Source organism: Nuphar pumila, chromosome 4, assembly GCF_984573655.1.
Source record: "Nuphar pumila chromosome 4, dmNupPumi1.hap1.1, whole genome shotgun sequence".
Lineage (NCBI taxonomy): Eukaryota > Viridiplantae > Streptophyta > Magnoliopsida > Nymphaeales > Nymphaeaceae > Nuphar > Nuphar pumila.
In genome coordinates, this window is record NC_143252.1 from 25,138,520 (window position 1) to 25,161,443 (window position 22,924).

Consider the following 22,924-nt stretch of genomic DNA (forward strand, 5'->3'; position numbering starts at 1 on the left):
CACCCAAAGACAGAAGGCTTACCAAAGTAAAAAATAGAGAACAAAGCATGTATTTAAACCACTAGAAAAACTAATTTCTCTTAGATATGGGACTAAACTTTTTAAAGCACTTTTGGTGGAAAGAAATCACCAATTTTAAAACTTTCCTAACAATATTGTGATACTTATGGTGGAACACACTTGATTTACATAGATCTATGCTCCAAATGCAAAATCTAACCTTTGAATCACGTTCAACATGTTCTATTTTATTATTTTCATATGTTAGTTGACTGAAATATGAAGTTTTATATCATTCTAAACCACCCTTATTTTCATGAATCGTAAGTCACTGATTTTCATTGTCTCAAAAATAGTATCTTATAATGCATTAGACATGATAAAACCCTTTAACATAGTAAACAAATCATGCTTAACACATTTGTACAGTTAGATCTATCATTTAAAAACTACATTGATACAAATGTATGGTGTCATGGTACAGAATCACCTTATGTTTTCCCTTTGTAGGTAAACACTGTTGGTTTCTTAGGCAATTCTCACTTTAAATCTTGGTTTTACCCTTCACAACTCCTCCCCTCTTTTCAATCTCCTTTCTTTTTTTCTCCTGATTCAAACTTCACACCACGTATCCCCTCTTCTCTATTCATCATGCATGAGTCTCCTTCCACAACCAAGATCAGACGTTCAAGAAAAGGGTCTCTTTAAGCCTTCATGATGCTTCTCAAATTGGGTGATCTTATAATGGTTTTATGGTGCAGAGGAACCTCAAATCAAGTTGACACCATGTGAAAATAGGAGAAAAACCTGAAATTAGAAATGTCAACTGGTCAGATTCGGGTTGAAGTTGGATGGAAAAAAGATAAAACTGAAAAAAATGATGTGTTACCCAAAAAAAGCCTACAATTTTGAAAATCCTCCCAATGTCCAAAACTGCAACTTTTTTGCTATAAAAGATCCTTTCGCCCTTCACACGTGAATTTTATTTTGATATTAGAACTTCCCTCTCAAATATTCAAATATGCAAATTTCTTCTTTGTGAATTTTCTCCTAAATATGTGAATTTTCTACCACTTGTAAAAAAAATTTCAAAATATAAGAATATGCGATGTCTTCCCAAAATATGTGAATGTGATAGGGCATTCGTATATTTGGGAGCAGAACTTTTGAAGTGTCGCTTTTGAAATGTCCTACCAAATATGTGAATGTCACAGATACAAAAGAAAATTTGCACGCGGAAGCAGGCAGGAAATTCACATATTTGAAGGCATGTGGAAGGAAATTTGTAGGGGCACGAAGCGAATGTCACAAATATATGATGAAATTTGCAGGCATATGTCCTTCCAAATATATGAATTTCCTCCAAAAAAAGCTTTAGTGACACTTTTGAAGTATCGCTAAAGGGCCACTGCACTTTTAAATAATCACTAAAAGCTCTAGCGATGCTTTTAAAGTGTCATTAAAAGTTAAAACTTAAAAGTGTCAGTTTTTTTTAACTCCCTTTTACAAAAAACTGGTATAAAGGACTGGTGTTCGCTAATGTATGAAGACATTTACGTGTGAAGTCGCAAATGTGAAAACAAGGGGACACTCACAAACATGAGATAAAATTCATATATTTGAATATTTAAGAAAAAAAATGAATGTACAAAGGGTGAAAAGGTCCTACAACACAAAAAGTTACAATTTTGAACTTTGAACAGATTTAAAAATTAGAAGGCTTTTTAAAAAACACATCGTTTTTTGCCCTACAATCATTTTCCATAATATGATTCAGGTTTTAATTGGACTAAGATTCAAAATTCAATGCAAAATTAATACCATGTCCGAATCTGATTTTTAATCAGATCCGGATATGGCTAAAGAATCCAACTAATTGGATTTGGATTCAGATCAAATGCCAGGTTACATCCGACCAGTTGACATCCCTAACTGAAATTTTGTGGTTGGACAATCTCCCACCCAAAGATGGTGACTTTGCGTTGAACCCAATGGCAAGAACCCATTAAAGATGGTGATTTTGAAACCTCCTAAACAAATAGAGAGAGAGAGAGAGAATAAAATATTTATATTTAGCAAAAATTGGGTAAAACAAAAATAATTATATTTGCCTATCAAAAAAAATATTTATATTTAGTGTGAATAAAAATGGTAATTTTTAAAGTTATTAATTATTATAACTTATTAAAAAGGGGTTGCAATAGGTCTGAATTATAAGTTTTTTTTGTATATGAATCTAAATTAAAAAAAAATAAAAGAAAAAACTCGATATTTTTTTAAATAACCCAAAAAATAGAATTACTTAAACAAAGGCCAATTGGTGCCTTATTTCAAGTCAAACAGGCTAAATTTCAATTTAAAGCTCGATGAACGCCTCCCACATCCCCGGGTAAGTTTCTTCTCCCAATAGCTTTTCTCATTTCGCCGGTGCAACAAGCATGAGAAATCCATCTCCGAAAAAAAGAAGCCAGCCATGCCACACATCCACAAGCCTTCATTTCCCTATACCAGAATGGAGACACGGTGTGAAGCCAACTGCCATCAGATTTTCTACCGCTAATTCATGGATCCAATAACTGCGGCTGCTTTTGAACAGAACATTATAGAAAAAGAGAACACACCACCATTACCACGTATCTAAATTCAGAATTTCTTGCCAGTACACAGTTTTAAATAAAAGGCAAAATATTTTTTTCATCCATAAAAAGAACCAGTTATAACTATGAGTTTGCAAGATCCAATTACCAGACATTCAATCCTCGGCACTGGCCGGAGAGACTGTGTCTTGCAGGAGATCGGTGGCGATCATCATCCAACGGGCTCCCATCATCATCATGCATGGGCGAAGAGCTCCTGCCATTCCTCCCATTAGCGCCTGGGCTCCTGTACCTACCCCCCACTGGACTTTCTCTGTCTGGGCTTACAGGGCTCCTGCTGTTTCTTGGACTGCCACTGTAATCAGAACCACGGTGGCAACCTGTCTCCCTCCTCTCTCTTGGTGGTGGGCTCCTGTCACGCGGGCTGCTGCCAGCTGGGCTCACACTCCGCTGCCTGTCAGGGGAAGGGCTCTGCCTCCTCCCTTTGGTAGGAGGTGGACTTGTGTTTGGCTTGGGGCTCCTGCCAGACCGAGGACTTCGTGATTTGTCCTCACCCATTGCATTGCGCCCATCCCTCTGAGGGGACCTAGACCTGGACCGACTGCCACAATCAGACAAAAGTTTCAACTTTCTTTTTTTCTGGAAAACAATCACATGATAAACTGCAAAGCAATAAATCATCGCATAATAAATGTGCAACCTGATGAACACAGATTTCAGGGAAAGAAAGAAAAGAACTTTCAGTTATAATGGGAGAAAAGAGCATGTGGTGACTCGCTGAACCCACATTTTTGAAACAACTCCTAAATGAATCAAAGAATCGGTGAGAGAGAGAAAAGAGAGAACTCGGTATTTGGGAATCAGCAGCCACTCCAATGCATTGATGGCTGCGCTAATCCTGTATTAATACTAACAGGGTTACAAATAAAATACATGGACAAAACTGCCCTGTACAAGTATTACATATTACACATAGACATATAAGAGGCTGTATCGGATATGGATTCGACTGGATCCATATCTGATCCATATTCTAATACCCTCCCTCAAGTTGTGCATGGGAGTAAGCCATGTGATACCACAAGCGGTTACTTGTGAGACCTTTTGTGAACGCATCAGCGACCTGATCTTCTGAAGACACATATACTAGTTCAATCTCCTTGTCCGCTATCTTTTGTCGGATGAAATGTTGGTCAATCTCAATATGCTTAGTCTAACTGTGATGAACAAGGTTGATTGCAATTTGTATAGCACTTCTATTATCACACGAGTGTCGAACTTGAGACATTCTCTCCCATTTCTGTAAGTAGATGCCTAATCCAGGTCACCTCAGTTCTGGCAGCTGCCATAGCTCTATACTTTGTCTCTGTTCTAGATCTTGTCACAACCTTCTGTTTTCTGCTACTCCATGAGACAAGATTTTTTTCAATAAAAACACAGTATCCTGAAACATATCTCCGCTCATCTGGGTCCCCTAACCAGTCTGCATCTGCATCTGTGTATGCCAATATATCATGTTTGGATGTCCCCCATGAAGACTGAACAGATATAAGTCCATCACCTACCGTGCCTTTTAAATAACGAAGAATACGTTTGACGGCATCCATATGACCAGTTTTTGGTTCGTGCATGAACTGAGATACTTATTTACAGAATATACAATGTCTGGTTGGGTAAGAGTGAGGTACTGTAACATGCCCACTATACTGCGATATTTGCTCGCATCTGAATACAACTCACCATCACAAATGTTGAGCTTTTGATTGACAACATTGGGTGTAGCTAGAGGTTTGCAATCTGCCATTCCTGCTTTGCCCAGAAGATCAAGAGTGTATTTGTGTTGAGTTAATGACATTTTTCTATCCAGTCTGTCCACTTCTACACCAAGAAAATATCTCAGTTCCCCAAGGTCTTTCATCTTGAACCGTATACTTAGTAGCACCTTGATTCGCTGAATGTGATCCGGGGCATTGCCAGTGATCACGATATCATCAACATATATAAGTAAGAAAACCACAGTGGTCCCATCCTTATAAATGAATAGAGAATAATCAAGTTGAGAATGGATGAAACCATGGTTTTGAATTTCTAAGGAAAAACTTTCAAACCATGATCCGAACGCTTGCTTTAATCCATACAATGCGCTGGTTAATTTGCATACATATTTCTTTGGGTCTCTTCTGCATAACCTGGAGGCTGCTCCATGTAAACTTCTTCCTTTAAATTCCCATGCAGGAATGCATTTTTAATGTCAAGCTGACTAAAAGTCCACCCATGTTCAATAGCCAGGCCAAGAATAATACGAATAGTTCCCATTTTCACCACTGAGCTATAAAGGTTTCCTCATAATCTTGACCGTATTCTTGAGTAAAACCTCTGGCAACAAGATGCGCTTTGTATCGTTAAATGCTACCATCCGGTTTATATTTAATCTTATAAACCCATTTTTGGCACATTAGCACCATCGGAACCAAGGCTGCCAACTAATATAGAGGGAAGACCATTCACTGTGATGGATGCATTTAGGAGGTTAGCAGTAAAGGACCTACATTCCCATCAGGAATGATTCAAAAAATGTAATGAGATTCCTCCAATGATTACAGGAAATTAAGAAATTTCAATCGTATCTGCACCTCGCTGTGCTTTGAGTAGATTGATTTTGTGAACATAGAACATTTTTATGGTAATGAGCACAAATAGATGATGTGCAAGAGAGTGATTAGAAATGCACCCTTATTGTTTATTGCTACCAACCAAGGAACAGAATTGATAAAAAATGATTCATCAATGAAACTATTCAAAATTAAGACTGAAGAAGGCATAGAAGAATACCGGTAGCTACGGCTTCTGCTGTAGCTGCGACTACGGCTTCTACCACGACGTAAAGTTGGTGACCTAGAAGGGGAACGGGAATAGCTCCGGCCATGCCTACAATGACATTCCCCATCATCAACCAGCTGAACTTGTAAGCCAAAGAACATACAAGGCTACAGGTGAGATAGTTCTTAATACCTGACGTTCTTTGGACTGTTCTGGCAATTCCTTTCTATGTGACCTTTTTCACCACAGCGGTAACATTTGTTCTTCCAATCTCCAGCTTTGCAATCTCTAGCCCAGTGGCCATCAATGCCACAATTAAAGCAGCGACCAGACCCAGGAGGAGGGCCTCTACCTAAATACTCTCGAGAACCTCCTGGGCCTCGAGGTCCCTACACAAAAAGCAATGGTTACTCAAGAAAAGTTGGAAAAAGTAAATGCTAGAAGACAGTCCTTGCTTCTCTTTGCTTTGGGATCAATTCCATTATCTACTGGTTGAGCTCCAAAGAGGTATCATGCACAACCTCAAAGCCAATTAAAAGAAATGCAATTTTCACAGAGAAACTTTCAGAGACATCAAAAGAGAACTTTTAAATTCAGTCATACAACACAACTTTTCTTCCTCGTGTACATTAAGGGCATGTTTGTTTTGATCACAGGTTATTCAGCTAGTGATTTGCCCCTGAGAAAGTGATTTATATGATTCAAATTCTCAGGCATTAGCTTTCTCATGTTTGCTTTTAGGTTGTGAATTTGACTTGTGTGAAAATCGATGTGAGAATGTGTCATGTCATGTCACTGCTTTATCACCTTCACAGCTAAGCATTTAAAGACTGAAAGTTTTACACAGGGTTGGACTTGTGTTAACACAAGTTTTGAGGCTTCCACGGGTTGCATTTTTGTATGTTTGCAATGCCCCTGTGAAAGTTCTAAAATGTGATTTAAAATCACAATATACCTGTGAAAGTAACCAAACCACAGGTATTGCAAACATGCTCTAAGGAAAGCTTTTGACATCAGTTAAAGGTCCTAGTTTGAGATAGTTCAAAAGGCAAGCGTGGTGGTATGAGATTTGGAAGGCCCGAACCAATTTATACACCTCATTGTCCTAACCACTTAGAGAAAATCATCCTTGCAGCCTTCCAGGTCTTTCTTGCTCAATATGAATCTGTGTTTATTATTGCTTTTTTAAAAATAACATGATTGCACTAATTTAACAAAAAAACATGACCTTTTTCCAACATAAAGTTTTAGTGCAACAAAATCATATTTGGACATGAAAAATACTTGATCTACACGAGTAAGCTATAGAAAATACATCTACAATTCGGATCAAGTGAACACCAGTAACTATGTTTTCTGAAACAGGTTAGGACAGTTGGAACTCAGAAGATTAAATGTGGCTTTCTCCCTCTCCAAAAAAAAATAATTTAGCATAGATGGAGAGACGAAAACATGCTAAATTGGTTTTTTGGGCTCTTGTTTTATTTTTAAAATTTTGACTCCACAGAAGTGATCTTGATTTTATAGGGACCAGCTCTTGGAGCGCTTGATTCCAACACAAGCGATAGGTTTTCATAAGGTTCGGAAAATCAAGAGTCCAAAATCTGTGTAAATTTTGAAGGCTCCAAGTATCTTTATAATTTTCATCAAAAACACATGATCCAGGTGTCGATTACTGGTAAATCGACCATGCAAAACACATCTATGGGGTGAGAATAGCAAAAAAATGCACCTAAAATCCATGAAAAACCCATTTAGCATGTTTTCAGGGACTAACATACATATATATTTAGCATGTTTTCATGTATCATTCAAGGAAATTTCTAGAGAGGGTTTTTCTTGCATATATTTTCATAAAGTATATATATCATAGTCACCTGTATCATTCAAGGAAATTTCTTGAGAGGGTTTTTCTTGAAGATATTTTCATAAAGTGATTTTTCTTGAGAAAATCTTGGAAGCTTTAAAAAATTTAAAAATATAGATAATATTAAAAAATATGTCATGCAAAAAATATAAAGAAACAAGTTTTTAAAGTTTTTAAAATACAAAAGAAACCAAAATAGAAAAACTGAACTTAAAATATATAAAATAAGTCTTTTTTAAATATCACAAAAATATCATAATAATATTGCCATATTTTGAAAATAACATGATATTTTGCCAATATTATCAGCCTAGCTGAAAATGCCAATAATATCATACTATCATAGTATTTTTTCAATATTGCAAAAAAATTAAAAAGAACCTCAAAAAATCAGAAAAACTAGGGAAAAAATAGAATGCAATAGAAAAAAAGAAATCAAATTTAAGCATTATGATCAATTAAACATAAATAGAAACTACTATAACATGAAAAACAATATGTAATGACTAACAAAATAAATATTTATTACTAAGAGTCACATTAAATTAAAAAAAGAAAAGAAAAAAATTCAGATCTACCTAAATTTGTCAATTGTGTCAAAAGTGATAATAAAATGGGTGTGTCGTACGATACATCACCATATCCTAAGACAAGGCCCAATAATCGGAACCTGGTGATACTTGATGCAGTGGCGCATCAGTCTGTGTGCCGATAAAGTGATATAGCATATTGTATCGTAAGATGCAATACAATACTGATAACATGATACAATACAATACTGATAACATGATCCCAAGTTCAAATCCCACATGGTTTTATCCCTCAGCTTGCCTATCAAAAAAAAAAAAGTGGTGACAATTGCATGTCATGTCATATTCAGTTGGCAATGACTGTAGATCTAATAGCAAACGTCAGCACAACATTATAAAGAGAGAGCAGACAGAAATTTGCCATAATTAGTTATAAGCAACAAAATAAAAACATTACAAGGCTTGACAATATGACAACAACATGAATTTAGTCATCTTAACAAATAAACTATGAACTAAAGAAGTTTCTGCATAAATCCTATTAATGGACAAAACATAACATCAACAAGCATCAAGCAAAGACATAATCTTCTTAAGCAAGAAGAAATACTAAAAACCTCATGCATCATAAAATTTCAAAAACAGCCCAAACTATCTGCAAATTTTGCCAGCAACACTTGCTCTGTGCACTCATAAACGGCACAACACAGAAAGGCCTGGTACAACTAACCAAACAAATGAATGTGAGGGTACAGCTGGGTTGTACTATTGTGTGCATGTATATATATATATATATATATATATATATATATATATATATATATATATATATATATATATATATATACACACACACACACACTGCAATTAGAGAAAGTATAGAATATTTATAGATCAGAAAAGCATGCCAGAAGTGGGTTTTTTCTATTCCTAACACATGACTACTTGGTATAATATTTCCTATATATCCTAACAGAATTGTGTCACGCCTAGCACCCAAAAGTTCAAGCGTCTACACAGCTGTGCTTGGCATCTTAAAGTTCATGCAAACACATTTCCTTTTCATTTGCAGTACCAAATGTCTTCATAGTCATAGCACACAGGGATTCTCGGAAACTATAAATGATTCGAGCAGTACATCAAATATCTATGAGAAGAAGCCATCCATTGACTTGAGTTCATATTTGGTGGATAACTAACTAAAATTAAGCTCAATGGCACGGCAATGTGAAAAGCCAGAAACAGAATCTCAAAATAGGGGTGGGTAGGCAGCAGGCTGACAGAGCCAGGTGGCAACCAGCCCATTGAAGGGCCAGGGCTAGCCAAGTCAACAGGCTGGTCCACACCGGCGTCGGTGCCAAAACCATGGAATATCCTTTTTTGAAAAGGAAAACAGATCGGGCTGGAATGGCCTGTTTCTATTTTTAATCAGGTTAACTACCCATCGACAGGGAACAGGCTGCTTTGAGGATTAAAAGGCCTGGCTGTGACCCACAGGCAGCACAGCCCAATGCACTCTTAGTCAAAAGACAGTCAGGTAGAATACTCTCAAATATGAATACGCACAAACATGTCCACGCTTCAGGAAAAAATGTCAAACACACTTTGCAGAAAGAAGGAATCAGAAGTTTACCCCTCTTGCAAATTCTACAATGATTCTACTTCCATCAATTTCTCTTCCATTCAATCTGTATCTAGCATCATCAGCGTCTCGAGGATCACTAAATTCCTGGAAAATGAAAGATGAACAAAAGATACACATATAGAGGCCCACATTTGGATTACGGTGGAAAACTGGTATAAGGTAAAGCAGATACAGTCTGTGATGTGGATAAGTAACTTTGCAGCATAAATAGAACTCATCCTATCAATGTGATGAAAGAAACAAGAAAAATAACATGAGCAGCAGATACACTTACAATGAAGGCGAAGTCATGCTTCAAGTCCACATCTCGCACTCTGCGGAAACGTTTGCCAGAAACAGTAAGTCCATCATGACTTAACTACCGGAGGGTATGATACTTCGCCCCTCAGAAGATGAACAAAACACCACTTTGTGACCGTTGCCATCATAAAAACACGCAATAACATCATTTCAGAAAGAATGCGCCAAATCCTCCTATTAATTCTGCAAGAATAGCCACCAATTCCACCAAGGGCACCCTCTCACCATAGACCTCCAGGTTAGGCAAAAGCCCAGTAACCTTCAACAAGATCATTCAAGTTAAAAAAACAAGACCACCTGAGGGTGCAACCTTCTCACATAGATAAGGATCATAAGGTAACAGAGAGTAGAGAACCAAAACCCAAGCACAAAGGCTGGCTTGGTTTAAGGCCAAATGTCTTAAAAAGACATGATGAAGGTGCTAACCCCACCACCCACTAAGGTACATGATCAAGCAAATGATCACAGCTGGCCAGAAATTAAGGATCCACATGTTTACGAGACATACTAGAGAAAAGGGAACAGAACAAATAGTGGGCAAGGCTGATAAAATCAATCCAAAAGCGAAAAGGAGCATTGGCTCATGTATGATGACCAAGGCCACCACACATAGAATGTGAACGCAAATTATTGGTAATGTTTCTTGCAGAAGACACTCAATGGTATGCCAAGCCAAAGGAAGGACATAAATAAGATAAGAGGCTGAAACCCCAAAGATGGACACACAATGTGTAAGATTATCAACAGACCTGTTGCAACAGGAGATTAACACCCTCGATTTTGTAAGGTGTGTGAGATTATCAACAGACCTGTTGCAACAGTAGATTAACACCCCTCGATTTTGTACGGCATAAAATTGAAAAGACAAACAAAAAACTTTAGAAAAGATTACTAAACCAAATTTCCTCAAGCAGTAACCAAAACACCTTCCTAAAGCAGGACCCAAACTGAAGACATATCAAATGTAGATGATCACAGATCACCCGATCATTGATAGCAGGACCTAGATAAAGATATATGTGGAAGCAGAGGCTACCAATATAGATACTTGCAGATGCTCAGCTGCATTATGACAAACTTTGTTGTGAAAATCAAGGATTTTTTTTCAAACCACGTAAAACAAGCAAAGCCAATCACATCTCAATATTCGCAATATTATATACCATTGAAAACTTAATTACCTGCCATATCTGCTAAAAACGTCTTCAAGATCGCGTGAGCGTGTGCGGGAGGAAAGGCGACCAACATAAAGGCGTGTGTTACCATGACGGTCATCATTATAGCGAGGCATTGTCACTGTACAAACATCAGAAAGCACTTTCAATGATGTCTTTCACTAATAAACAAAATAACTATTGCACCAAGTATCCCAGATATATTAGACAGATATGGTGTAAGCACAGTTTTTTACAGATCTTAGTCACAATGATATGCTACAACATTTGGAAAAAGAAAAGCCAATCCATAAAGACAATGCATTGTCCTCCATGAAAGTCACATTCTTTTTGTAAAAGCACCAACAACATCCTTCAAAGGGGAGAAAAAAGAAATAAAGAAAAACATCCAGACAAAAATTCAACCAGTGCACCTAAAAAAATGGGATACAGTTGAAATTTTCAACTCTACTGTGGTAAGGGCAACACATTCTACAATCTACAATGGCAGGACCAAATAAGGGATCCAATCTTATAGATCTAACAATCTCAACCAGAAAAATTACACAACCCCAGGTTCATAAATAACCACCCAACAAAAAAAAATTCAAACAGTTCTAACTGAAAAAATATCAGGTTAGCATATGGACATCAAAATCTACGCCAACAGGTTGACAGCAAGATTTTCAAAAGTTGACTGAGGAAAAGAGGTTTCCATATTCTCTGAAATTACTGATAAACCAGTATCCTTAGGTATGAACCAGTGTCACCGATATTCTGATAATATCATGATAATATCGGGTCAGACGATATTATTGGCAATATATTGCCTTACCCAAACTCCAAAAAAAGTGATAATATCGCAATATTTTTGAGAAAAACTCATTTTTTATATTTTAACCTTACATTTTCTATTTTTTTTTCTTTTATATTTCAAAACCTTTTAAATCTAGTTCCTTTAAATTTTTGCAAGAAAAATTATAAAAGATTTATTTTTTTCTTATCTTTTTTATTATTATGTATATTTTTTTCATTTTAAACTCCCAAGATTTTTCCGAGAAAAAACAGCTTTAGAAAATCTCGCCAAGAAAAACCCTTGGCAAGAAATTACCTTGAACAATATAGGGAATTATGATATAAACCAGAGTTACCAGAAGCTTCTTAGGTAGGTGGGAAGCGCACTTCCTGAAAACTCGCTTCGAAAGTGCAACAATCCTCATTTCCAAAACTTCATGGGAATCTCGATTCCCCAACGCTTCTTCTATGCTTCCCACACGCATGGTTTATGCTTCCTATATTCTTTTCTCATGTTTCTTTTCATGATTTTCCTCTCACGCTTCCACTCACTACCCATGTACTTTCTCTAAATTAGTAACCATCAGTTAGATTTTAACAAAAATTTAACCCTTCTACTGAAAATCATGAAATATAAGAATAATAAATTTTATTTTAGTTTTTATTTGCTTCTTGTTTGATTCCTATTCAGTTACCATATTGCTTCATTTTTATTCCTATTTTGCTCTCAAATTGATACTTCGTTTTCTGCTTCCTATAAATTTTAGGATGCCTCGCTTCTCGCTTCCCGTATCGTTTCCTGCTCCCGCTTCCTAGCTCCGAAACCTTGGTATAAACCATGAAACATTAGTACTCAAAATATAGGGCATAACAATGCCAACATAGAAGAAACCTATGTCACATGGGTGTCTCAGAGGGGTTGAGGCAGACGTGTCGGGTGGGGCTGGCGCAGGTGCAGGGTGGGCCAGAGTCCAGTCCCGACACAACCCAAACCTTTTTTCTTTTAAGTTTCTTAAGGTTTTTTACTTGTTTTTATTATTTCCTTCGTTTCATTATTGTATGTATCAATGTCACCTATATTGATGATATTTTGAAAATATTGCTTTAATATCGACTATTTCAAGGTAGTTGATACATTCCAAGCTTCCTTCCCCTTTCAGGGAAAGAGGGCCTATCCGAAAGAGAATCTAGTGCCTCTTGGTTACTTGCTCTACTATTCTACCTAAACATGGCCGAGGAAGAGTTACAGGGAGTAAAACACAAATATGTTGATTCGAATATCGGGAATATCTCGAGATATTTTCAAAATATGGCCAGAAGTCAAAATATCACGAAATTATCACTATAATATCAAGATATTTTTGGGAAAAACTCTTTTATATTTGAAGTTTGCATTTCCTTTTTTTTTGTTTCTTTTACATTTTTAAAAAGTTTTAATATTTGTTTCTTTAGATTTTTGGAAGAAAAATCATGCAAAACTTATTATTTTCTTATTTTATTATTATTATTTGTATTTTTTCAATTTTTTAAACTTTTGAAAATCTCTTTGTGAAAAACCCTCGAAAAGAAATTACCTTGAACGATATAGGTGACTATTGCTAGGTTTTATACTTTCATTTTATTGTATTTCATATTTGCATTCCTCACAATTTTTATTGTTTGTATATAAATCAAGAAGGGCAGTTGGCCCAGATGGTATACCTATCGAGGCTTGGAAATGCTTGGGAGAGAAAGGTTTAGAATGGTTGACAAATCTTTTTAACTTGATTTGGCGAACAAATAAGATGCCTAATGAGTGGAGGAAGAGTACTTTGGTGCCTTTATATAAGAATAAGGGTGATATACAAGATTGCACAAACTATCGTGGTATAAAACTCATGAGTCATACTATGAAACTTTGGGAGAGGGTGATTGAGTCTAGGTTGAGGAAGGTTGTCATGATATCGGAGAATCAATTTGGTTTTATGCCTGGAAGATCAACTATGGAAGCTATACATCTTCTTAGACAACTTATTGAAAGATATAGAGAGAGGAACAAAGATTTGCATATGGTTTTTATTGATTTAGAGAAGGCATACGATAGAGTACCTAGGGACGTTCTCTGGTGGACAATGATGAAGAAAGGTGTTTCTCTCAAGTACATTAGTATAATTAAAGATATGTATGAAGGAGTAGTAACCAATGTCCGCACTTGTGGAGGGGTGACAACCAATTTTCCGATAACGGTTGGGTTACATCAAGGATCTGCTTTAAGCCCTTTCCTATTTGCGATAGTGATGGATGAGCTTACGAGATCAATTCAAGAAAATGTACCGTGGTGTATGTTGTTTGCTGATGATATTGTTTTGATTGATGAGTCTAGAGCTGGGGTTAATGCTAAGTTAGAATTATGGAGACAGACATTGGAAGCTAGAGGTTTTAAGTTGAGTAAGAGTAAGACTGAATATATGGAATGTCGGTTTAGTAAGCAACGAAGTAGTGATGGGAGTGTAGTGAAGCTTGGTGAGCAAGATATACCGGTGAATGATTATTTCAAATATTTGGGATCCATCATTCAAAAGTATGGAGAAATTGATGGAGATGTAAATCATAGGATAAAGGTTGGGTGGATGAAATGGAAAAGTGCTACTGGAGTGCTGTGCGATCGTAGAATGCCATTGCGGTTGAAGGGAAAGTTTTATAGGACGACTATTAGACCCGCTTTACTATATGGTACGGAATGTTGGGCTGCCAAGAGACATCATATTCAAAAAATGAGTGTAGCTGAGATGCGGATGCTTAGATGGATGTGTGGAAATACAATAAAAGATAAGATTCGGAACGAAGAGATACGTAAGAAGGTAGGTGTTGCACCCATTGAAAATAAGATGCGAGAGAATCGTTTACGGTGGTTTGGACATATTCGGCGAAGGCCTAATGATGCTCCAGTTAGAAGGTTGGAGAAATGGGAAAATATATTAGTTAAAAGAGGTCGGGGTAGGCCTAGGAAGACTTGGATGGAGATGATAGGAAAGGATATGAATGCTTTGAACCTCACCGAGGACATGGCGTTGGATAGAAATGATTGGAGGAAAAGGATTCATGTGGAAGACCCAAAATGAATTTCTTTTTTGGTTCATATCGCTGACCCCAATTGTTTTGGGATGAAGGCGTAGTTGTTGTTGTTGTTGTGTTGTTGTTGTATATAATTGATTTACCTCTAAGTATGATTTAATTTTTTTAGCTTTTAGTTACCTATATATATTTGTAACCATGTACCCATATTGTAATACCCATAAATTTTTTACAATTATAAATAAAATAAATATGAATTTTATGTGCATTTATGACTTGAATTTAGTTTTGGATTAATCTTGATGGATTTAATCCAATAATCTTGTTTAATTTAATGTTCAATTTTAGGTTGAATTTATACCCAAGTCGAATTTAAAGTGAAAGCAAAGTTCTATTTGATTTTGCAATCCAAATGTAAATTGAGTTTCAAAGTGAATTTAACTTAGATGTCATGTAGAATTTAATTAGATCTAAGCTTGAATAAATTTGAATTTAATTTAGGTGATTAAATAAGGTTTAACAAGGAACTTGGAGTTCATAGGGTGGGGCGCCCCTCTATTGGGCCCCACTTGGATCCAAATTGCCAAATGGCAACACATGGGATTAAATTAATATTTTAATTAAAGCTCCAGCAAGGGTGGGGCGTCCTCCACTCTCTCTCCTAGTTGGAAATTAAGTATTTAATAAATAATTGGTGAGATGGATTAGGCTTAGCTTAATGGCTAAGCTAGAAAACTAATCCAATCCCCTAACTAATTCGGTTAGGGAATTAGTTTGGACTCTATCTCCTCTAGGGATTGCAGTGGACCGGGGGACAATAGGGCTCTGCCCCGCCTCGCCCCGTTCAGACCGGGGATGAAGGGCATAAAACGGGGATGGAGGTGGGGATGAAGGTTAAAATCTATCCCCGTGCGGGGATGGACTTACACTTTTCCTTGCTCCGCTCCGCCCCGTCCCCGTCCCCGCCTAGCCCCGCCCCGCCTCGCCCCCGTTTGGGTTGGGGGTGGAGGACATGAAACGGGGATGGAGGCGGGGGTGGAGGTTAAAATCCATCCCCGTGCGGGGATGGAGGCGGGGATGAAGGTTCGGATTTTGAAACGGGGCGGGGTGGAGACCTTGTCCCCCGCCCCAATCCACTGCCATCCCTAATCTCATCCCACATGATTTTGGGAGAGGAGTCCATAACCAATTGGAAGCTGATTTGGGGTGGCCAAGTGGCATCCCCCCTTATCTTATCTTATATTATATATTATTTAATATATGTTTAATTAGATAACTAACCTAAGGAAAAAGGGTAGCTGCCTAACCCTTTTTGTGTCTACCACATGCCTACTGCTTGGATAGGGGTTTTTGAGTTGTTTTTTAAAAATCTGACCCTATAGATGTGTTCTCCATGATCGATTTACTAGGAAATCACACTTGAATCATGTTTTTTAAGGAAAAAAATGAATTTTTAAGCATTGATTAATTTTTGAAATTGTAGACCATTGATTTTTTAATCTTATAAAAACCTAACTGGGTGTTGGAATCAAACGATCCAAAAGTCGATTCCCACAAAATCAAGCATGTAGATCACATCTGTATGGTCAAATTTTATAAAAAATAGAAATATATGCAAAGTGTTGTAGGCACGCGATAGGCACAAAAAAGCATCAGGCAACCCCCTAGTCACCAACCAAATTAGGAGATTAGGATTTGGGGCTTGATTTGGACTCTATCTCCTCCCACACGATTTTGGGAGAGGAGCCCTAGCACATTGTAAAACAATGTGGGGGTGCCAAGTGGCCTCCCTCCTATTTTAAAGATAATATATTAATTAATTATAGTTAATTTAAGAGAATATTCCTAAGAATAGGGCTTTTAGCAAAAGGGGTTTTGATGTAGCAAGAACTCCCACACAATTTTGGGAGTGGGACCCATATGGGGTTTGATGAGAGGGTGTCATGTGGCACATCACTACTACATGAAAAATAATTTAAGAAAATAATACACCTAAATATGAGGCCTCATTAGATTATAGGGTCAATCTAGAGATGAACGGCTATGGTAGAAAGAGATGAGGCTAGGGTATTTTGAAAATTTATAAATTGACAATCGTAAGATGAAGGATACATAGACCCAACCGATTCGAGGTAGGGTTTCTCTAACATCTGATGTGTGTACTGCCTAGGGTACGTGATCCATGCATGGGGACGAATCTCCTACGCATCCTAGACCAAAAAACAGTCCAGATCTAAGTAGGATCTGAGAATTGACATATTCTAGAGTATTTTTACGGCTTCAAAACCCAAAATAGGTTTTCTGGAGATCCAAGTTCTCTATGGTTTCTTGATGTGTTTCATGATATGATGTTTAGATATGTATTAGAAACATGTTCATAGGTGTTTATGCATTACTTAATGATGATTTAATAGATCAAAATTGTTTTTTGAGTTTTTAGATCAGACCAATGTTTTTGTAAATTCGATTTCTCTAAATCTATCCATAAGAAAAAACTAAAAATTTATGGGGACACTACGCACGTAGAAGAAGACTTCAGTCCGAACCTTGCATTCATCTGAGTTTGGATGAGGGAGATATGCCCTCTGCAAGTGAGATCTGAGATTCTCTCTAGAATAGTGAACTTGTTTTGGCAAACCTATATTAGAAAATCATATCCCAGCGATAGTGTGTTGTTTTGGTCCAATCTTTTTATGAATGGTAGTTGACATGACTGAGAACCTGAAATAAAAACCTTGTGTTATAGTTCATTGTATTTTGTGAATTAAATATTAGGCAAGTTGGCCCAAGAACAATTTTGTCTTGAATTTTGTTTTGTCCTGGGACAAAAACTGCATGTTGTACAACAAATTCAGTGTTTTAAAACACAAGGGACATGTCACTCAGCACAAAAAGAGGGCAGATTAGCCCAAGTACCTTTTTAGGGTACAATACTACTATGAGCCAAATACTACCTACTCTTTAGTAGATTTACATTTACACAAGCTCAAGAAAACAATAACACATTAATGCCAATGGTACCTTTAAACCGGAAGTCCACTTTACCTGCATAGAGGTATACTTCCCCTAAAGAGGTACTTGGGCTTTCCAAAATATGGATCTTTCAATTGCTATGTGAAGATTTTTGCTGATAATCTCAGGTTGGACAATCAAACTCAACAATCTGACAGTGTCATCATCGTCGAAGAAGAGCTTCCAAGCTATAAAATCTTCTACTAGTCTTCATCCAATGTTGAAAAAGGTCAAATAATTCCTCTCATGAATTTTCAATTGTCATGATACATAGGCTATAACCTTCTTGTTCTGCATCAAGACACATTTCAGGCCAATGCCTGAGGCATCAGTATATACAACAAATCTACCTAGACCAGTGGCAACATCAAGATAGGTGCAGTCATGAGGCTCTCCTCAGACTTGTCGGTCCATTCAAACTTGATTTCTTTTTGTATGAATCGCCTATAATAACCTGCCAATCCAAGAAAACTTCTGATGTCTCCGACATTCTTGGGTCAATCCCAATTCAATACTACATCCACCTATTAGAATATTCAAGACTTACTTTTAGAATCCAACAAGAATTTAAACATGAACCTAGGGATATCAATTGGGTCATGTATTATCTCACATCTATCCTGGATCTCGAATCTTGTATCCAAAGTAGGATCCAATTAAAAATTGGATTTTTGGATCTGAATCTGAATGAGTAGGGCTTGAATCTGACAAAAGCCTGAATATGAATACATATAACCGTAAGATTTTAAGTTATTCAAATCCAGGTGTTAAGAATTATAACCACCCAATTGAAACCCAAATCTAGAATCTTCATCTTTATTTTCAAAAAAATGTATTGAAAAAATCTTAGATATTACATTTTTTTCCACTCTTAAAAGAATTTTGTCCCTTCTTAATCTAGTTCAGCTTGACTTATTGTTGTGGCTGTTGCCGCAGCTGCTGCTGGGGCTGACCTTCCCCGGTTGTTCGCTTGTCATTGGTTTTCCATCTTCAGCAACAAAAGTGCTGAGACACTTCCTTTTTGGGCAGCTCAAAAATTACCATTTTGTTGGTGAGGATTTTTGTCGTTGTCTGATTCTTAACATCAACATGTTTCCTCTGACACTCACGAACAAAATGACGTATTTTCCCGCAATAGAAGCATGCACCCGTGTCACGAGGGCACGCCTGTCCATTATAAAAATGATAGCACTTCTGACACCATTGATTCAGTTTGGCAGTAGCATGTGCCCTCCATTATGCTTCCGCTTATTAGCAGGTGATGAGAACTTTCCACCGAAGTTCTTATACATACTCATTGGACCGCCAAACTTCCTTTTGTTAAAATTCCCTTGAACCAATTGTTGCAAGTTGTTCCCACGCATTGCAGCCACATGCTGTTGTACGACCCTGATTAGGTCGTTAAGAGCATCCATAACATTGCTGAATTTGGCTGCCCATGACATCTATCCGGATAAAAATCAAGATAATTCCTAGGTCTTTCAGTCAAGACCGATGTGTGATGTTCCTAGTATTCATTTCAAGGTTCTCAAGTTCACAAAAAAAATCTGAGAATAACAACACAAGATAAAAATATTCCATTGGCTAAGTTGAAAACTAACTTCCAGACGATGTTGGATGTGCTATGAACCAACCCTTTTACTGTCCTGGGCTCTGATATCAATTTTGTAATACCCCTAAATTTTTTACCGCATTTTTGGGTTAAATTTTGGGGCATTACACATATTTTTCAAGTTTTCCATGTCATAACTCCAAACCCACACCCTGTACCCATGTGACATAGGAAGAAATGCGTTCTTCAGCATAAATTTTAGAAATCCTAAACCAAATAAACACAAATACTGCCCATATGCCCAGTACTGGTTGCAAAGTCCGCCCTTTCTGTTTCGTCCACAGCTATTTATAAGTACTAATTTGGTGTATCCACTACAAAAGCTATTAAAATCATATTTCTACCACAATAATAAATAATTTGACAATATTCCTGAACAACAAAGAGGACAGCAGTGCAGTGTATGCCTGCACTGCTGTCCACTTACTAAATTTGCCGGCATCGATGTTTTATATACATATATAAGATGTTTATATTATATTATAGTTATGAATGTATATAATATATAGCTGTACCACATACCCACATTTTCTGAATTTGCAGTGTCATACCTTTGAACCTGCACCCTGTACCCATGTGACATAGGAAAAAATGTGTTTTGCAGCATAAACTTGGAATTCCTGAAACAAATAAACACAGATACTGCCCATATTTTTGGTACTGGTTGGAGAATCGGACCTTTCTACTTGGTCCACAGCAATTTACAAGTGGTGTGTCCACTACAAAAGCTATTAAAAACGTATTTCTACTACAAAAATAAATGATATTATTGAACAACAAAGAGGACAGCAGTGCAGTGTGTGCCTGCACGGAACAAGCAAACAGCCTACAGGTTAAAGATTAGAACTGAAAACCACCAGCAAGCCAAACCTAGCCACAAGTCCCAGTACTGCAACTATGGTTATGTTATACAAATAGACATTCATATGCGGATGAATGATTCAATTCTATTAAGCAGCATAAAGGCACTCAAAAAGATAAAAAAATGGAAAACCCAGTCTAACTCAAAAGTTGATTGACTAACTTCTGATCAAAAGCAACAGCATTCAACACAAATAAGCTACATAAATCACCTAACAGAAGCAAAAAAATACCAGTCATTAAAAGACACCAGCTTCAGGCATTCATGTTGACCACAAATGCAAAAGGTTGCAGATTACCAAAACCATCAAGAACAGCTATAAATAAAACATCTGAGTCACAAAATTACAAGATATGCATGTGCATAGCCATATGCATAGAATTATAGGACAGGCATAGGTGGCAATCCTAAAAACATGCAAGTTTAACACAATTAAACTGTTCCAATTCTAACATCAGCAAGAAGGTAGATAAATTGTACATGTAGTTTCCACGATCACGCATGATAATTAAGCACAGCATAATCACCATCAGGAAAAAAATGTGCGAAAAGATAACAAAAAGAACCACAAATCCTGATCACAGGTCTGTAACAAAAGCAGAAATGGACGACGACCATTTCTGCTTTTGTATCAAGATATAAGGTTTTCTGTTGTCCGTTTCTGCTTTTGTCACAGCCCTGTGATCAGGATTTGTAAATCCTAAGCCCACAAGCTTTTTCTGTGATAGGAAAGCTGGGGATAGTTACCAAGGAGGAGGAAAAACATCATCCACATAGCTTCTATGATCATGCATGTCGATTGATTATATCATAATATCACCACCAATAACAAAAAAAAAGGTGGGAAAAGATAATAGACAGGAACATCATGCAAAAGTAAATTGACTGCAAGAAAAACAGACCGACGACCAGAGAAAAACCCTATACCCGGACGTTTAAAGAATATTCAAGGAAACGTATATCACAAAGAAAGAACACAGAGCAGCTACATATAACAAGCAGAAAAATAAACAAAACTCACATGCAATCAAAATTTCAGGTCAGGATGAAGTTTAAATGAACACATTTATTATGAAACAAATGGAACAGATCGGGTATTGCGACACAGTATCACAAGTTATCCAAGTTTTCTGGATAAGAAGACACATCCAAACACCACCAAAACCGCTGGGTTTTTCTGACAACCAAAAAAAGCTAGACGAAAAACAAAACAAAACAAAATTGATAGTATATGAAACCCCACCTACCACAACTCCACAAACCAACAAAACTCAACGAGATCCCAAGACATCTAAAACCCTAACGCATCAATAGCTCGAAACAATCCAACAACGAAAACCAAATATAATCAAACGAAATCCATCAAGAAATCTCAGAGGACGCAAAAAAATAAATAACGCCGAAGAACGGAATACTGACCAGATCGGAAACCCAAAACGGGTGAAGAAACAAATGAAAAAGATCCACGATATTGAAGCCGAAAAAAAGGAAAAAATGAGAACAGGAAATTGGAGATGAAATAAGAAACCCCTACCAAAAACGACAAGAAAAAACGATCTCTTTCTCTTTCTCTCTCTCTCTGTCTGCGTAGAGACTAGAGAGGAGGGAAGGTCGCGATGGACTTTATCGCCCAAAACCCTTGCCTTCCTCGAGGGTGTGGTTAAACTAAACCCAACCCAGGTCAAACCATGGTTTAGGTGCGGTTAAGTTGATGTAAAGTTGGTAAAAACAACTTGGGCTCAATACTATGTGCGTCAACGGGTCGGGTTTGGTTCGGACCCAGGTAAAACCAGACTTGGATCCTGTTTTCGGGTATGGTATTGGGTTCGGATCCGAGTCTAATCGGGTCCATTATAAGAAAAATCATAACCGGACCCGATAAGCACTACATGAATCAGACCCGGATCATACCCGGTCAAACAATATTTTTTAACATTTTTATTTTAAAAATTTGTGGGTCTTAATCGAACTCGGGTCAGGTATAAAATTTCACAAACTATACCCGAATCCATATATGAATCGGACCTTGGGCCCGGACCCAGGTATTAATTGGGTCTTATTATTTATCACCGTACCCAAACCCCTATAGGGTTTGGTTTGGGTCGGATCCATGTAAACCCGACCCATTGACAACACCCCTCTTCAATACTGGGGTTCCACACTTGTCTGATAGGTTAGGAGCAGTTGTTACACGTGGCAAGTTCAAAACCCAATGGTACGGTTTTATAATTGGTGGTATGCCTAACCCCAGCTTGCCTTTCAAAAATAAAAAAAAAAAAAAAAGAAATGGGGCTCTCAATGAGTTAGGTTTGTATCATGTCACCCACGGACCCAAATTTTTGGGTATCGGCATACAAAATGCCAACCCGAATAATATTCGGGTTAAGTCCAATTTGATCCGAGTAATATGCTTGCTGGCTTTCGGTTATGTTTTTTGTTGGTATTTGACGCAGCTCAGTTATTTTGTGAAATATCCTGCCCAAACTAGGGGTGGCAATCGTGTCGGGTTGGCGGGTCAACCCGACGGCTTGGCGGGTCAGTATACCTCAACCCGAACTTGACCCGTTTATTAAACGGGTCGACTGTGGCAAACACGAACCCGGCCCGTTTAATAAATGAGTAACCCGACACGACCCGCCAACCCATTTAATAAATGGGTTGGGTCGGGTAAACGGG

At 37.3% G+C, this 22,924-nt stretch overlaps 1 protein-coding gene across 3 annotated transcripts; it reads right to left on the reverse strand.

Annotated features, from left to right (window-relative positions):
* Positions 1–631: 631 nt before the first annotated feature.
* Positions 632–21,857, reverse strand: LOC149839684 (uncharacterized). Of its 3 annotated transcripts, none has more exons than XM_090002742.1 (8): positions 21,783–21,857; positions 10,941–11,055; positions 9,734–9,773; positions 9,448–9,543; positions 5,610–5,806; positions 5,430–5,525; positions 2,746–3,198; positions 632–807 (listed from the first exon to the last, which is right to left on the reverse strand). In XM_090002742.1, exons 2-8 carry the CDS (start codon positions 11,048–11,050, stop codon positions 774–776), a joined length of 1,026 nt encoding a protein of 341 aa, XP_089858868.1. In that variant the 5' UTR covers positions 11,051–11,055; positions 21,783–21,857; the 3' UTR covers positions 632–773. The 3 variants fall into 3 exon arrangements, with proteins under 3 accessions (XP_089858868.1, XP_089858869.1, XP_089858867.1); XM_090002743.1 differs by lacking the exon at positions 21,783–21,857 and adding an exon at positions 21,668–21,782 and having other exon boundaries at positions 2,746–3,189; XM_090002741.1 differs by lacking the exon at positions 21,783–21,857 and adding an exon at positions 21,668–21,782.
* Between the last annotated feature and the right edge of the window lie 1,067 nt (positions 21,858–22,924).